We start from the raw sequence: 18,751 nt of genomic DNA on the forward strand, positions 1-18,751 counted from the left end.
AGCAAAAGTTTGTAAGTTGACAGAATTTAATGCTGTTTCCTCCTGTGTTTCACAAAATTGTGAACTTTTAAGCAGAGCATTATATTGTTGTAGTGACTAGTTCACAGTTTCTTGCGTAAGCCCTAGTGCTGCAAGTCAAATGTCACATGTTTGTTCAAACAGAGTCAATACTGTATTGAGTGCTTTGGCATATTGGGAAATCTCAAACCCGTTCACATGAAAGTATGTTTACTAAGCCCTACCCTTTGGAATTCTTCAAAATAAGTTTGATAAACCTCAATAGCCAAACTCCATTTGTATAAATGTAAGACGACCCCTATATCAGTCTATTAAACAGTATAAAATCCTTGACCTAAGCAGCAATAGTTAAATCTGCAAATATAAAACCACCCAAATTTTGGAAAAAGAAGTCATCATATAACTGGATATATATGGTAACTGGAGAGTGTGGAACAGTCTTAAAGCCTAATCCATTTAGTGATGTGCAGAAGAAGAAGAAGGCAATGACATTAGGTTTTGTAAACTAATTGATTCATTCAAACAAGATGTTTCATCACTCACCCCTTATGGAGAGCCTTCAGGGACCTAGACTAGTCAAGTTATTCATTAACAGACTGAAGTAGCCACTGCATGCTACTTCTGCAAAGTACTCCGACAGCTGGTTACAACTAACACTACCTACATATAGTGTTAATTAGAGTAGCTACTCCTAGAACACTTCATTGTGGAAAGAGTGTAAGTAACAGCTCATTAAGTAGTTGAGAGGGTAACGGAAACCTAAACTAGATTGAAACTGTTACTAAACTTTAACATAATGTCTTTCAGCAGAAGTAAGAGGCTAAAAGAACACGTGCACAACTAAACTGACCTGACTCTGCAGCCTGCCCCAGTTGCAGCAGTGGAACAATGTGTGTGTGTGTGTGTGTGTGTGTGTGTGTGCACGCGCTGGAAAGAGGGGGGGGGGGGGGGGGAGTGTGTGTTTGCAGGTGGTGCAAGAATTTACCTATTTTACATGTCAGCTGAATGCCTCAGTTATAATGATGAGTGGTTGCCTTTCCTCTGTCATTTGGAATGCATACAGCACTTCTTCATTATCATATTAAATGAAGAGGATATGTATATTAGGAGAAAAGTAGTCACATTGAAAAAAATCACTGCTATTTTCTCTTACACTACCAAGCTGCTGTTTTATCTGTTACTTCATACTAAGCATTTGTGTCATTTCACTGATTACCAAGAACGCTATCAGCTGTCTATTAATAGAAGTTAAAACTTGTGATTAGGAACATTACTATTAATCAGGATCCATATTCCCAAATCAAAAGAGCCCGATAAATTATGGCAATATTTGATAGATAGAGAGATAGATAGATATCCAGCGATCATAGGCCCTGCAGACCACGCGCTCCTTCCACAAACTGCCTCCATTCCTTCCTGTTTAGTGCCCGTTTCCTCCAGGTGTCTTCAATCCCCAGGGATGATAGGTCCTTCATTGGGTCATCCATCCAGCACTGCCTTGGTTGTTCAATGGAGCGCCTGGTGTTTGATTTCCCCTCTAGTGCCTTCTTCGCCTGTCTTCCATCTGGCATATGGGTTACATGGCGCATCCACTGTATTCTTTTGCTATTTAACATCTGTAGGATAGTTGGTTGTCACATCAGAAGGTAGATTTCCTCGTTTTTCCTCCTCCTCCATTCTCTGTTATTTAAAACTGGTCCCCATATCTTCCTCGTTACTCTTCTTTCAAATATTAATAGTTTTTCCTTTTCTCGCTTAGTCGTGCTCCATGTTTCTGAACTGTACATTACTGCTGGGCACATCACTGTGTTGTAGATTTTCATCTTAGTATTCCCTGAGATCGATTTAGAGCCAAGTGTCTCTCTGAGGGAATGTGTGCTTTCATTCCCACTGCTATTCTTTCCTTGATGTCCATTTTTATGTTGTTGTCTTTGGTAAACCAAGATCCCAAGTATTTGAACTGGTGTACTCTCTTGAACCTCTTGCCATCTATCTCAAGAAATTCTTCCTGCTCTTGTCTTCTTCCTAATTGCACGAACTCTGTTTTGTCTTGATTCACTTTGAGCCCTACCTACTGTGCATAATGGTCCATTTTCTGGTACATTCCTTTCAACTCATGCTTTTATTCACTTAGTAGTACTATGTCATCTGCATATGCGAGACAATTGAATTTACCGTCCATCTATACTCCAGCCCACTCCTGTTGCCTACACTCTTATTACTTTCTCTAAGATGACATTGAACAGAACACATGAGAGAGCATCCCCTTGTCTGAGTCCTGTCTCGATCTCAAATCTGATGTGGCTCCTCGGAAACGTACTGCTGCCTTTGACCCTTCCATACATGCTTGCACAGGCTGGCAATATTTGATAAGGTACTTTTTTAATGTGATATTTCCAGTTTCTGCCAGATGTGCGTTGGGAACCCATTAAAGACTTCTGCGACAGAATATAAGACTCTATTTTGAACACTAAACAGGCATACATAATCTGCAAGGTGCATTCAGAAAGAAATGAGCTAGAGGCTGTAAAATGGAAATCACTGGAAGGATCCTAATGTCATTGCCTCCAGAAGAAAGAGTTGTGCTCCCTGCGAGGTTGATAAGGTCTCGAAATTGCTGGTTGAGGGACACGAGCACACACCTACATGACAACAGAGCAAATGCAAGCACACATCGACCGACCCCCGTATTCAGTCGTGTTGAAAACAGAGAAATGGAGACTCCACAAGAGGTGCAAAGGAATATAGTCATTTCTTGAAGCAAATGGAGAGTAGAGAACAGAAGTTCATCAGACAGTGGCACAAGTGTATGGAGAGCAGTAAATGTCCATTGCAAGGACCAAGGTGACGCACAAGCAGTTTAGGGTAGAATGGATGTCAACCAGTGATGCATGGTATGGAAGACCACACTGCATTGCCGATGCCTTTGTCCAGAAGGTGGAAATCCTCATTATTCGAGACCAGCATGTTACAGAATCGACCATTGCCACAGAAGTCAGTGTGAGCATTGGGAATCTTTGTGCCATCATTAAAGACAGATGAAAACTGTACAGAGTGTGGGCCCAGTAGATACCAGTACAGGAAGCATGTCGAATGGGACACACTAATATCTGCAGTGCTCTGTTGAGAGAAGGAATGTGTTCCTGTCACAAGTGGTCGCTGGGGGTGAGACACGGTGTCATCATGTAAGCATGTTCAGTCACCACCATCCAAAAATCCAATTTCATCCACATAGGTGTAGGAAAATTATGCTCAACTTCTTTGGCTGAAAGGTCCTCCTCCTTATCAACTTCCTGCAGCATGGGACAACTGTAATTGTGCAGTGGTACTCACAAATCTTGATCGGCCTTCAAAAATTGATTATTGAAACAACCACAGCTGCTCTGCTGCTGGGTCATTCTGCTCGCAACACAATTCAAGGCCTCATACTGCAAACACAGTCGAGGAGCTGATGCAGACATTCAAATGGTAGTTCCTCAGCCTCCCCAAATACAGTTTGGCCTTGTCTCCATGCAATTATGCCATTTCTGGTGGGCCAAAGAATGCTCTGAGAGGCAAACAATTCACCTTGGACAAGGACATCAAGCAGTATGTTTAGAAACAATTCAGAATGCAGCCCCAGAAATTTTACAACACAACCATTGACAGTCTTTTTGTCACAGTGGGGAAGGTGCCTCAACAGTGCTGGGCAGTACCCTTCTCTCTCTCTCTCTCTCTCTTTTTTTTTTTTACTTCCAACCCCCCATTGAACACGATCTCACACCCCTGACACAAGTTTTGATTTGGTATACGCTGTGGCACCACCAGGGACCATTCAGAACCATTCGACGAAATTTGAATGTGGTACTTTGCAAATAAGGATGTTTATGCTTTTTCATTCCACTTCCACCCTCCTGTGGCTTGTGTTCAACGGGGTGTAACATTGACATGCACATCAGTGGAATGGCAAAGGGTCCCTCTAAGAACCTCCCTACCCAAGTTCAGCAACAGCCTTGGTGCCACTGGACATTTTAAAAATGTCCCTGCACGAACATATTCATTTACTGACTCTTACCAGTAAGTGGGACAGGCAATCTGCTTCGCACCAGCACCTGTTGGTCACATGCGAAATCAGAGGGGTGCTGAAGAAGTTGTCTGTCTGACTGCCACGTAAGAGATTGGTAGATGGATGTTTCGGTATAGAAACATTTTTTAAGTGCCCAAAGAAAGTGCACAGGTAGCACATATAGTGTTGCTGAACTGGGGGTCTTAGAGGGACCCTTTGCTGAATACACGTGCCACAGAATGGCACGAAAAAGATTGGAGCAGACACCCTTTTTTGTTTCAGGTCATATTGAGATGTCATCGAGTGGTTGTGGTTCCACCCTGTATACCAAAACAAAACTTGTGTCACACTACACTCTGAAGGGGTGAGACGTTCAGTGAGATTGGAGTTCCATGGTGTCCTTAGAAAAGTGTTGAATCACCTTGGGGTTTGTTACCAGTCAACTTTACACTGCAAACTGTCATTTTTGAGTGCAAAATGCATGAAAATGAACACCCCAATGGGAATGGGTGGTTTCATTGATGTCCTGTATCCCACCTCCTGAGGCCTTTTTGTGTCTGTTGATGTGTCTGAAATGTTTTCCTCGTCCATCCATAAGAAACCTGCACGATTTCAACACAAGACCTCATGATTCTGATCTCTGTCGCAGAGGCATCTAACAGTGGAGTAAAATGTGGGTAAGAGGAGACTGACAGCCTCCTCATCAATTGACATACCCGCTGTGGCATTGTGCAGAATTGTTGTGAACTTTGGTGCCAATGTGACATCATGAAACCGTCGTACATCTCACATGAACTTCTGAACTCTGGCATTTTTTTGCATGTGGTGACACCATGGCCTTTTTTTGCATGTGTTGACATCATGCTGTTTGAAGTATCACTGCGTCCAGGGATGACATCACAGGGCACCATGCTTTGCACAATTACAAAGGAAGGTTATAGGCACCTTTGAGACAAATTTCATACTTCTGGGTCACAATTTTAGTGTTTTCAAAATACATGAAGTACTTCTGTGTTCTTATCATGCTGACAAAGCAAACCTTTGATAAATCATACAGATCATCTTTGAATCTCTTGTATTTCCGTTACATCAGACAAAATTGGTGAGAGCCCCAGACTGAAGAACAATACTCATTATTATTAATGTTCTTAATACACTTAGAGTTGTACCAGGTGATGTTGCTTTTACTTTGTACAAATATCTTCCCATTGAAAAAAAAAAATTATTTGGTTTTGTTTATTACGAAGTTTTTACTTCAGTCACATATATAGCCTTACATTCTGTCTGCATATTTTGTGTTTGTTAGGCAGCAGGATGACAGGCTTTCCAGAAATCAGGAAACATGACTGTGATTGACAAACAAACATGTAATTATGTCAATAACCTGGATGTATTTTCGTCATACTTTCTTAACAGTGTTTTGTGGACACACATGGTATTACAGTGAATTAAATACAAATGAGATGAGGAATTAAAATAAGAGTATAAAGTTTCTAGAGGACTGTACAAGAGTTGAAACATCAGATTACAAAAGATATTAGTGGAGACAATTTACTTACAGTGGCATATAGCCTTTTTGTATTGACTTATGAAAAACTTTTAATTTACAAGAGTAGTAATGCTGTTCACATTAAATGCAAGAAGCCTACACCAATTAATTTAATCAATCATGAGTTTCAAGTTATTTTACAGGGCAGTTACAAATGACTAAGCTGCACAAAAAATACTGGATAAATTTTGAGACATGACTTCAGGCATATAGCCTTAAAGACATCCACTGGGACCCATGTATGCAAGAAATTATACTTACCCATACTCTTCGAACCACTGCGCACAATGCTCGGCAGACGATATTTCATAATAATATTAGTTCTGGTGTGTGGTGGAGTATATTTAGCAATAATATGATGTACAGTACCATTGCTTTCTGTACAATATGATAAAAGTGAATCTCTGTCTGCCTCCACACACATCATAATCAGTCTCACCATGTATTCAGGGTACTTTTGCAAAATGTGCTTAAAGACAATAGAATAGGTCTACAGATTGCCTGAGATATTGATGATCTATATTTACCTAACAGCATTTTGCAAGCTGAATAGCAATTTCCTTGCAACAGTTTTCATGTAATTTTCCTGAGAATCTCAATAGCACTTTCATATCAAGTAAAACAACCAGCTACTTCTTCAAAAATATTTTTGTAAAGTCGCTCAATATCTTCAAGTCCGAGATAGTGAAGATCAAACACTCAAGGGAGGCCACACACATCTACCAACAGGCATATCCTATCCATGCAGTTGATTTTGCTAATGCGTATGTTCCACTTAGATCAAACACTCAAGGGAGGCCACACACATCTACCAACAGGCATATCCCATCCATGCAGTTGATTTTGCTAATACTTATGTTCCACTTCACAGTTAATTGCTATATATTTAATCAATGTGACAGAACTCAAGAAGTTTATCACTATTGTAATGTGATATGGACATATAATCCAAAGACCATTCAAAACTGAGGGTTGCTCAGTGAGCATAAGAGAGGTAAATATTGAACATTAATAGGTTGGGCAGAAAAACCAATAAATGGATCAGGAAACAAACTGGAGTGAAAACTGTGATTATGACTATAATGAAAATTAATAGGTGGCAGGTGAGGAATTTAGTCAATTGAATAGATGAGACGCAGTGGCTAGCACACAGGACTCGCATTCAGGAGGACGACGGTTCAATCCCGCGTCCAGCCATCCTGATTTAGGTTTTCCGCGATTTCCCTAAATCGCTCCAGGCAAATGCTGGGATGGTTCCTTTGAAAGGGCACGGCCGACTTCTTTCCCTAATCTGATGAGACCGATGACCTCGCTGTCTGATCTCCCCACCCCCCCCCCCCCACCCCCAAAAAAAAAAAAAAAAAAAACAACCCAACCCAATAGATGGGCCAAGAAAGTTCATAGCTAATTTCCACAACATGAGGAAAGACTGACACTGGACATTATAAAACATTCCTGGAGCAATGTGGATGTGTATAACAGAAATCTTGAATGCTTGGAGAAGTCAACAGGAGGCCTTTATCCAGCAGTGGATGTCAGATAATCACCTAACATTTATCCATTTGTAAGGTGAGCTACCATCTGCTGTACCAAATGGAAACTTTGTGTGGGTTTCTCAGCTACAATACTTTGCTATAAACTATATTGTTGCCAGTGAATAAGGATTGTGTCATTCTGGCATGATATATCATCATATAACCGAGAAGATGAATGATCCTATCACACTTCTTTGGACCATCTCTTGACTAAGTTTAGCCTCTTTTAAAACCCACAACACCCAGTTCAGTATAGAACAGTGCAGAACTTGTTAGTAGTAACTGGATGGAGTAGTTAATTCTTGCTAGCAAAGTTATGTTATTTAGTACTTATGCTTATGTAAAACATTTGTCATCAGGAAGCATAAGTTTAGCTTTCAGTTCATCAAGCTAAAAATGTGGTGCACTGCTGCATGTATGACAATATTGTGTGTCATAACTTTGAGATTGAGATGAAGTTTTAGCTTTCAGAGCAAATAACTGGACAGGATGAAGAAAGAAAGGGAAATGTCAAGAAAGATGAAGCTGACTGTAGAAAGATGAAGTTGCCATAACCACATATCAGAATGTACTGGAATGAAGTTATTCGTTCTGAAAGCTAAAGGTAGCATTGTGTTCTTTGTATCATTATGTCCTGCAGTTTTGGAAAATTGAATTATTTCATGTGCCAGTTTTATTTATATTGAACATCAGATGTTACAGATATTACAATAACAAAATTGTAGGAGTTAAACCACCAAGAAAAACACTCCACCATATCTGCCTCTTGTTCCCTGCCCACCTTGTATTTACGCTTTGTACCTACAGCAGTCCACTAAAATTAGGTTTTGTACTGAATATCTAAAATGAGAGATATTGGATAATGTACTCACTGGTGTAATTATGCCACCACCTGTCTATGCATTACAAAATTCATCTAACAGCATTCATATATAGATTTCATGAAGATAATTGTACCTGATAGGAATTACACTGATTCGAAAAATATCTAAGTTTTCTTCCAAAGTTCGATATCTGTGGAGACCTGAAAACCTGCCTCATTCATTGTGAATTTAAATTGTCTGGAGCCTTAACAGTATGCAGTTAGTTGTGGAAGTACATCATCACTATATTCCTTCTGCAGTATTTGTAAAGATGGCGAAAGATAAAAACTACACACTGATCACAACAAACTGTCCCTATTTAGAATGCAAGCATAGTTTACTCATCACATTTTGTTCTGACCCTCCACCTGATGCTTCGTTAGATATTGTTGGCTGTTTACTACCAAGCTCATTTGATCATTCTTTCAAAGAAATGTTACTCTCTGCAGTTCATGTGTTGCACAGGAGGTAAAACTGATAAATTCATACTATTTATTGAAAATGTTGGAAAAGATAGATTGCCACTTTCCATAAAAAGGTGATGTCATGTTGCAGACAGGCTCTATTAAAAGACACTCACACATAGCTTTTGGCCACAGCCTTCGTCAGTGCAAATGACACACACATACACGCGCACACACACGCACAAAAGCAAGCACACCTCACGCATGCACGAGCGCAACTCCAGCATCTCGGCCCAGAATGCAACATCATGTGGGATGCAAGTAGCGATCTGAAGGGGGGTGGGGAAGCAGAAGGGATAGTAGTGTGCAGTTGGGGAGAGAGACAAACATTGCCTGGAGGAGTGTGCAGGGACTAGACTGCCAACAGGTGCAGTGTCAAGAAGTTGTGTGACAGGGAGGTGGAGAAAAAAGGAGCAAAAAAGTAGAGGACTGGGGAAAGATGGACAGATGCATTAGCAGGGGATGCAAATATACAGGGTGGAAGATGAGAATGGGGAGGAGATAATAGGACAGAGGGGGCCGGAAACTGCTGGATAGAGGGTGTGGGGACAGTCCCTCTGTCCTATTATCTCCTCCCCGTTCTCATCTCCCAACTTGTTTATTTGCAGTCCTCCGCTAGCGCATCCACTGATCTTTCCTCGGTCCTCTCCTTTTTCTGCTCTCCGCCCCCCTCCCCCCCCCCCTCCCCTCCCTGCCTCGCAACTTCCTGACACTGCGCCTGTTGGCAGTCTAGTCCTTGCACGCTCCACCAGACAATGTTTGTCTCTCTCCCCACCCCTACATTACTATGTCTTCTCCTTCTCCACCCCCTCCAGATTGCTGCTTGCATCCCACATGATGTTGCATTTCAAACCGAAATGCTGGAGTTGGTGGTCGTGCGTACCTGAGCTGTGCTTGCTTTTTCTTGTGTGTGTGTTCCTATGGCTGATAGTACACTCGCTACAGGCAACAGTTTTTTAAAGACAGAAGCAGGCTGTGTTGCTCCATGGTATCTTGTTTCACAGTTGTCATCCTGTTCCTTCACCAATACACACATCAAAAAAAGTTTTTCATCACCGCGCTTCCCAGAACTCCTGAAGACAGACATTGACTGAGGATATTGTATCACAGACACAGTCCCTTTGACTGTTCAGAGATGTCACTAAACTCGCCCAAAGATGTAAACAACCATGCTTGAGCAGTGCCTATTATACAGAGGGGGTCCGACAGCTGATCAGTTTCAGTCATTCCACCAAGGAGGAGATACATGGATCATGTTGTCTGTAGTTCAACCATGCCTAGACAGTCAATATCATGGTTTGATTGTGTCCGCATTGTTACTTTATGCCAGGAAGGGCTCTCAACAAGTATTGAGGAGTCTAAGAGTGAACCAAAGCAATGTTGTTTGGACATGGAGGAGATACAGAGAGACAGGAACTGTTGACGACATGCCTTGCTCAGGCCACCCAAGGGCTACTATTGCAGTGGGTGACGGCTACCTATGGATTATGGCTTGGAGGAAACCTGACAGCAATGCCACCGTGTTGAATAATGCTTTTTGTGCAGCCATAGGACTTCGTGTTACAACTCAAACTGTGCGCAGTAGGCTGCATGATGGACAACTTCACTCCCGATATCCATGGTGAGGTCCATCTTTGCAACCAGGACACCATGCAGCACAGTACAGATGGGCCCAACAACATGCCAAATGGACTGCTCAGGATTGGCATCGCATTCTCTTCACCTATGAGTGTTGCATATGCCTTCAACTAGACGATCGTCGGAGACGTGTTTCGAGGCAACCTGGTCAGGCTGAAGGCCTTAGACACACTGTCCACCAAATGCAGCAAGGTGGAGGTTTCCTGATGTTTTGGGGTGTCATTATGTTGGGCCACCATATGCTACTGGTGTTCATAGAAAGCGCCGTAATGGCTGACAATACGTAAATGCCATCCTCTGACTGATATTGCAGCCATATCAGCAGCATATTGGTGAAGCATTCATCTTGATACGTGACCCACCAACCACTCTGAGGGATCTACCGAATCGCCGTTGAGGAGTGGGACAATCTGGAACAACAGTGCCTTGATGAACTTGTGGATAGTATGCCACGACAAATACAGGTATGCATCAATGCAAGAGGACGTGCTACTGGCTATTAGAGGTATCGATGTTTACAGCAATCTGGACCACCACCTCCGAACGTCTCACTGTATGGTGGTACAACATGCAATGTGTGGTTTTTCATGAGCAATAAAAAGGGCAGAAATGATGTTTATTTTGATCTCTATTCCAATTTTCTGTACAGGTTCTGGAACTCTCGGAACCCAGGTGATGCAAAACTGTTTTTATGTGTGTATTAGCTGTTGAGATTTAACATCAAATCATCTATGATTTATTTGTTTATGGTTTTTGGTTCAGGTCTTTAAATTATTTATTACTAATCCAAAACTTTTAATTGATTTATTATTGGATATCTATATTTGTACAGATCATAACATGATTTTTCCTCAGCCAAAACTTTATGTATGTGGAAAAATCCAAATCACATTTTACACAAATTTCCCCTCATAAGTCAACCAGCGAAGGTAGTTTGGCTTGGTTTTACAAAAGAAGGCAATTTATACAATCTCCAATAGATCTGTAAGTAATTAACCTCTGTAGCATTCAAACCAACAGGGCGAATGACCTTGTTTCTATATAGAATGTATTGCAAGACTAAGTAAACTTTCTGCAAAGGCTTAAACTGCAAAAATGAATAATTAAGTGAGCTTGATTGCAAAGCAGGAGAAGAAAGAAGACAAGAAAGAAAACGAGAATATAAAGAAAGCAAATAGAGAAAAAGTAATACTTGTGCATAAATCAAACAATGGAAAATCCAGGATGGAATGTAACAGATTATGAAAAAGAAAGTTGCTACTCACCATATAGCGGAGATGCTGAGTTGCAGATATGTACAACAAAAAGATTGTCACAAATAAAGCTTTCAGCCAGTAAGGCCTTCGTCAGAACTAGACCCCCCCCCCCCCCCCACACACACACACACACACACACACACACACACACACACACACACTCACACACACAACTGCAGTTCAGACAACTGAAACCTTACTGGCCAAAAGCTTTATTTGTGACAGGCCTTTTGTTGTGCCTACCTGCAACTCAATATCTCTGCTATATGGTGAATAGCAACATTCCTTTTCATAGTATTACTACTTGTGCATAGGGTCATCTATTTTTGTAGCAGTACATCTGTGGTAATAGTATAAATTGTGAAACTGTTTTCTTATTTTTTTGTAGGGAATTATGTAATCCTGTATGAGATCTCATCATAAGCCTTCATTTCATTTTTACCTGTAAGCTGAAGATGTTTCCTGTTTCAGAAATTTGTAAGTTCTACACTATTGCAATATTGGTTTTTGGGGTTAAATTCACCACTGATCTGCATCATTTGTGTCATGCCCCAGCACCCCCGCAAAAAAAGACTATGTCAAAAGTTTTAAAAACATATATTGTTGGAAAGATTATGGAAATTATGAGCATAAGTTACTTATACTACTGTTCCATCCAATAATTCTTTTGTGTGTGTAAATCATCATGATGAAAATCGAAACTAACAACGTTTTTAGCATTTCCATGTGCTCCGCAACTGTTTGAGAAGATATAAATGAAAGTGTGGTATATTTAAAATTAGTGATGTCATAATAATATTGTTGTCTCAAGACTGTATAACTAACTACATTACAATTATTGTTTGGGTATATGTTTCAACATGTTTGAATTTGCACATTCTATAAGAAAGAGGCTAAAAATAGCTTTCTAATAAAGGTCCAACATAGTTGCGATGGATGGGGCAGCCAAGTCAGGTGCACATTTACATTCCTAGTCTGCAAAAGCTGAAATACAGGAAACTGCAGAGGTTGTTGGTATAGCTTGGATTTTAGCATAGGATGGATGATAGCATAACTTTGATGCATCATGGACTACTTATAGAGCATTTTTATAAACATCTAGATTCCATCTGGATACAGTTACAAATTTGTGGAGTAACTTTAAAGAATTTATCAATAATGGGGCAGCAGATGTTCAGGAAACTGAGCTTTTAAGTGTTTATTGCTCAATGAGCATGTTTTCTTTTGAATTTTTTAGCTAGGCATAATTTCTATTTCTTTTCCAAAAATGTTCATAAAATATCCTTCATTCATTTTATGAAATAGTATTAGTTTGTTTTCTATATTGTGCACTGTGTTTCTCTTGCATGAACTGAGCTGCAAAAGTGGAGTTATTTCATAAGTTCATTCTTTCTAGTTCCATGTGTTCTTTGTAGTGTGTTTTAAAGTTTCTTCTTGCTTGTCCAATGTAGCTGGCTGTGCAATCAGAATAGTCAATTTTATGTATGCCACTGTTATGGTATAAGTTTTGTATTATATTAATATCATGCATAAAAAGACTTAATAGTGAAGTTGAGATTTATATGTAATGTTTTTTTGAGAAGTTTAGTAAGTTTATATGAGACTTGACCATAGAAAGGAAACAATATAAATTGATTTTTATGGAGCAACTTGTTTTAAGTTAGTTGATTCCTTTTTGATTTTGCTTACTGTTATGCCCATAAGAAATATTTATTTTTAATTTTTTTTTTAATTTTGGAAATGGTAGAAACAGATTAATTATGGAGTAACCTTCAGAATGTAGAAAAATATGATTCAATATCTATGAGGGATGCAGATCAGAACATTATCAGAATGTTGTTATGTTCCACAAAAACATGATTCCGTGAATCCTTCAATTTTTCTCCAAGACTTGATTGTCGATCATCTGACTTGACATGTAGTGGCTATATTGTGAGCATCTTCACTGCTAGTCTTTAGACAACCCATATTTTGAGGAAAGTATCTTATCACTGGTGTCACAATTTCTTTTTTAATATTTCTACTCTTGCTATCAAAAACACACACTCAGTTAACAATCATGGTTAACATTTAACAATTAGACAGACTTGTTGGCCAGTAAATGTCGTACTGCCAACTAACACCAAAAAAGTAGATACACTATCGTAGCTCTTGTAACTGATAATTCCTTCCTCAACAGTGAGAGAGGAATAGATTGGGGCAAAGTTGAAAAACAAAGACAGGTCATTCAGACCCCAAGATCAGAAGATCTGCTTAGTGTTGTCACATACAACTTTCATATTTTGTGGGAAGAAAAAACATGTTACACTGAAATCAGGGAGGCTCATGGCAGTAACAGAGGTTTTTAGATCACTAGTGAAAGTTCTCTCTCAGAAATTAGTTGTAACATAAACTTTGTTTAACCTCAGGAGCCTTTCTCCTAAAAATGGTGAATGTATATCCAATGGTAGATACTTGTACTTAAATCAAAAGTTTACTATTTTTTGAAAGATGATTATGTTTCTTTTTTATTTTTCCTCTTATCTCTCTTGTAATCATTACAGGTTATGGGTTCCACACAGCTGAAAGAACAGTTAATGGTAAGTAGCGATTGTAACTTCCTTGCATTGGATGTAATCATTTTTGGATTATGTGATGAACATTTTGAATTTCAATTTTGTTACATAAAATTGTACATATGAAACTAAAACTATGAAGAAAATTCTTAAAAATTATTGTCAATTCTAAATTAGGTTACAACAAATTCTTGGTTGTTCTGAGGAACGATGTTGGTTTTTGGCAATGAACAACAAGTAGACAAAGAGTTGGCAATGTTTATGTAATGAAATGTGGCAATAAGCTTTTTAATGTCTCACAGTCTTCGACTGTTTCCTGCACATTTCAAATTTGGAACATTAAATTGTTACAGGTCCGTTCTTGCAAGCACTTGAAGATCTTGCAAACTGTCAAGTCTGTTTAGTGTTAATGGGAGTTGCTTTCTGTGCCCAAATTGGTTTCTTAAAATTTATGGTAATCCAAATGAGTGTTTATGTGACTTTGTTTTACCTGTTTTACTGTTTTTCTTATTGTTTGATAATTTTGTGCACATTAGCAAGGTTGTTTTCCTTAATATATTGCTTAAAAATATAGAAGGAATATATTTCCATTTTTATTGACATGTTTATACCTAACTAAGATTCAGTTATTTAAAGTGACAAATCTATTAAACATTGAACTTTGCAAAGAATTAACACTTGTCGGCTGGAGTCTGTCTTACCAAATATATTATTCTAGCTAAAAAATATGACTGCTGAAAATTATGTTATTTAAAAAATGAGCATTAAAAATAATAAAATATGAACATTAAAAATAATGAAATTCAAGTTTCATAACAGTTTCAAGAGTGGTGGTTTTGTTGCTATAATTTCATAAAATATACAATAATGGAACGAAATTTGTTTCCTATACGCAGAACTTAGTACCTTGCAAAGAAACCCCTGAAGCAAAAGGTGTGCCCTTGCTATTTTCCAATCCTTGAAATGATTTACCCAGCATTTATGTACTGTTAGTGCAAAGGAATCCAATCAATCAGAAAAATATACTTCACAAATGAAGAGCTTTTGTTTGCTGTTGTAAGTGACCCAAAATCTTTTAGCAAGCTCTCGTATACTTCCCATTATCTAGTATGGAATATCTTCAGTCAAATGGGTATTTTAGTCAGGGTTATTGCTTTAAAAATTCCCTATCACGTTGTGCCGCATTTGTATGTGGTCATCGAGATGAATGGAGATTTAAGAAAGACCGATATTTAGGTTTTTCTGTTTTTCATCTTCCAACATTATTCAGAGGTTTAAAACAAGTAACCATTACCCACTGTGCGCAGCTCCCTGTCATACCATTAAAATGTGTAATGGACATCTACTCTGCAGGTCACACTAAAGTTCCTAGCAGAGGGTTCTTTGGACCATCTTCAAACTATTTCGCCGTTCCACTCTCTAACAGTGTATGGAAAAAATGAACACTAAAATCTTTTTTGTATGAGCTCTGATTTCTCTTATTTCATTACAGTGATCATTCCTCTGTGTGTAGGTTAGTGACAAAAAATATTTTTGCATTCAGAGGAACAAGTTGGTGATTGAAATTTCGTGAAAAGATCCCTGTGCAACAAATGATGACTTTGTTTTCATGATTGCCTCTCTAATTTGCTTGTCATATCCATGACACTCTCTCTCCTATTTCATGAATACAAAACAGGTTTTCCTTCTATGGACTTTTCTGATGTAAGGTCCCCATACCAGGCAAGCAGAGGATGGATGAGGGTAGTGTAGGCAATAGTGGATTTGTTACAGCTTTTGTGTCTTCTGCCAATAAAATTCAGTCTTTAGTTTGCCTTCCCCACAACATTATCTATGTGACTGTTCCAATTTAATTTGTTTGTAATTGTAATTACTAGGTATTTGGTTGAATTGACACCCTTCAGATTTGTGTGATTTATTGTGTAACAAAAAATTAATGGATTTCTTTTCGTATTCATGTGGATGACTTCACACTTCTCCTTATTCAGAGACAACTGCTACTTTTCGCACCATACAGAGAAGTGTCCAAGTCATTTTGCAATTGGTTTTATCTCCTGACGCCTGCGTTAGATGGTACATTATGGCATCATCTGAAAAAAATCTAAGAAGGCTTCTCAGATTATCTCCTAAACCATATGTGTAACTTGTAATGTAACTGGATAGATAAAAACACCTATCCACTAAGCAGTGGCAGGAGAACACTCTTATAAAAAGGTATTAGAGTTTGCTAGATTTCTGAGCTAGTGGCTCAAAGGGCTGGCGAGGTTTAGGAAAACGGGTAGAATTCGGAAAAGTCACCCAGAACCCAGGTTCAGGAGAGACTTATTGGATGGGATGAGAAGGAAAGTAAGTCTCCCCTGACCATGAATTCTGGGTGACTTTTCCAAACTCTACCCCTTTTCCTAAACTTCAACATTTCATTTCCTTCACCCCTCTTCTTTCCCCTTCAGCCCTTCTGCCTGAAGAAAGAGCCTAAGGCTTGCATATTTAATACCTTTTATATGGGTGTTCTCCTGCCAAGTGGTGAGTAGATTTTTTTTTTATTTACAGCTACATTATATTTTCAAAAATTTATTATTTTTGTTGATGTATATACCGGTAGATTAGGAACAGCAGAGGACATATAACACTTCCTTGGGAAATGCCAGATGTCACTTCTGTTTTACTCTATGATTTTCCGTCAGTTACTACATACCGTACTGAAATGGCACTTCATAAACACACAATTTGATTAGAAGTCTCTTGTGAGGAATGATGTCAAAAGACTTACGGAAATGTAGAAATAGTGGAATCAATCTGAGATCCCCTGTTGATAGCAGTTGTTGCATCATGTGAATAAAGAGACAGTTGAATCTGTGTTAACAGTGTGTCAGTGGCCATTTGCTCTCATAATGTTCAAACACAATACATGTTCCAAAATTCTACCACAAATCAACATCAGTGAAATAAGTCTGTAATTCATCGGATTACTCCTATTTCCTTTCCTGAGTATTGGTGTAACCTGTGCAACTTTTCTCTCTCTCTCTCTCTCTCTCTCTCTCTCTCTCTCTCTCTCTCTCTCTCTCTATATATATATATATATATATATATATATATATATATATATATATATACAAGCAGACATATTTAATGATCTTTAAATATGTCTGCTTGTGTCTGTATGTGTGGATGGATATGTGCGTGTGTGCGAGTGTATACCTGTCCTTTTTTCCCCCTAAGGTAAGTCTTTCCGCTCCCGGGCTTGGAATGACTCCTTACCCTCTCCCTTAAAACCCACTTCCTTTCGTCTTCCCCTCTCCTTCCCTCTTTCCTGATGAGGCAACAGTCTGTTGCAAAAGCTTGAATTTTGTGTGTATGTTTGTGTTTGTTTGTGTGTCTATCGACCTGCCAGCGCTTTTGTTCGGTAAGTCACCTCATCTTTGTTTTTATATATAATTTTTCCTTCCATTATATATATATATACATATCTTCCATCGAGTGAGTGGTTGTATGCAGCAGCTGGGAAAGGGGCTGTAGTATCATCAGAGTCTGAAAGAAACACAATTGGCATACACTCTGAACTAGAAGAGTTCTCTTTATTAAGGAACTTCACTACATCAGTGATATCTACTCCTAAATTACTATGTTGACAGCTGTTCTTGATTTGGATTCTACAATATTTACTTTGTCTTCTTTGGTGAAGAAATTTCAGAAAACCATGTTCTGTATCTCCACTTTAGTGGCACTGTCATTGGTAACATTATCATTGGTATCACACATTGAAGGTATTAATTGTGTCTTCCCACTGGTGTACTTTGCATATGACCAGAATCTCTTTTGACTTTATGCCATATTTCGAGACAGAGTTTCATTGTAAACAAAATATTCATGTGGCTAGGTCCTCCCGTCGGGTAGACCACTATGGTGACTTGTGTGTAGATGAGGATGAAACAATGATGGAGTGACACAACACCCAGACCCCACCCTGAGAAAATCTCCAACCCAGCTGGGAATCGAATCTGGCCCCCTCGCGTGGAATTCTGCTGCACTAATCATTCAGCTATTGAGGACAGTTTCATTGTGGAAATTATGAAAAGCTTGTAGCACTGAAGTTTGCACTAGATTTTGAGCTTCAATAAAACATTGCAAATATTGGAAATTTTGTGTTGCTTTTAACTTAACGTGCTTCAATGCCTCGGTGACAATGTTTTGACCTGTTTTTTGTACTGTGGGGGATCAGTACCATCTTTTATTAATTTATTGGGTATTAATCTCTCAGTTGTCACTGATACTACTTCTTTGAATCTAAGCCACATTTGGTCTGCACTTACATAGGTAGTTGGGAAGGAAAGGAAACTGTCTCTGAAGAAGGCACCAAACAAATTTTTTAAATAGATATATTTTGCTTTCATTTTTAGTGGATTTTGATGCTTCGGTAGTCTGTCTCGCTACAATAACCCTGTGGTCACTAATCCCTGTATCCGTCATGATGCTCACTATTTGGTCAGTATTATTTGGTGCTAAGAGGTCAAGTATTTTTTGCGTTCATTTTCACTTCGATTTGTTTCCTGATTCATTTGCTGAAAATATTTTTTGAGAAAGCAGGTAGTAAGATATCAGACAGTGTTTTATACCTGCCACCAGCTTTGAATGTGAATTTTTGCCGATGCCACCAGCTTTGAATGTGGTTTTTCACCAACATGACAAGCGTAGATTGAAGCCACTGCCAACTATAATTGTGTGAATCGAGTACCTATTTTAGATGATACTCAAGTTCTCATTGAATCTTCTGGCAAATCTATCATCTGGATCAGGGAGTCAGAAAAAGCAACCAACTTTTAATTTATTT

At 38.9% G+C, this 18,751-nt stretch overlaps 1 protein-coding gene across 4 annotated transcripts in view; it reads left to right on the plus strand.

Annotated features, from left to right (window-relative positions):
• The window catches only part of LOC126477588 (helicase domino), a 423,343-nt gene that overhangs the window by 237,092 nt on the left and 167,500 nt on the right, over positions 1–18,751 (plus strand). For all 4 annotated transcript variants that reach the window (XM_050103628.1, XM_050103631.1, XM_050103630.1 and 1 more), the window contains one exon: positions 13,912–13,947. In XM_050103628.1, the coding sequence (XP_049959585.1) occupies positions 13,912–13,947 (36 nt within the window). The remainder of the gene's footprint in view (positions 1–13,911; positions 13,948–18,751) is intronic.

The sequence above is a fragment of the Schistocerca serialis genome, chromosome 1 (genome assembly GCF_023864345.2).
Source record: "Schistocerca serialis cubense isolate TAMUIC-IGC-003099 chromosome 1, iqSchSeri2.2, whole genome shotgun sequence".
In the NCBI taxonomy this organism is placed as follows: Eukaryota; Metazoa; Arthropoda; class Insecta; order Orthoptera; family Acrididae; genus Schistocerca; species Schistocerca serialis.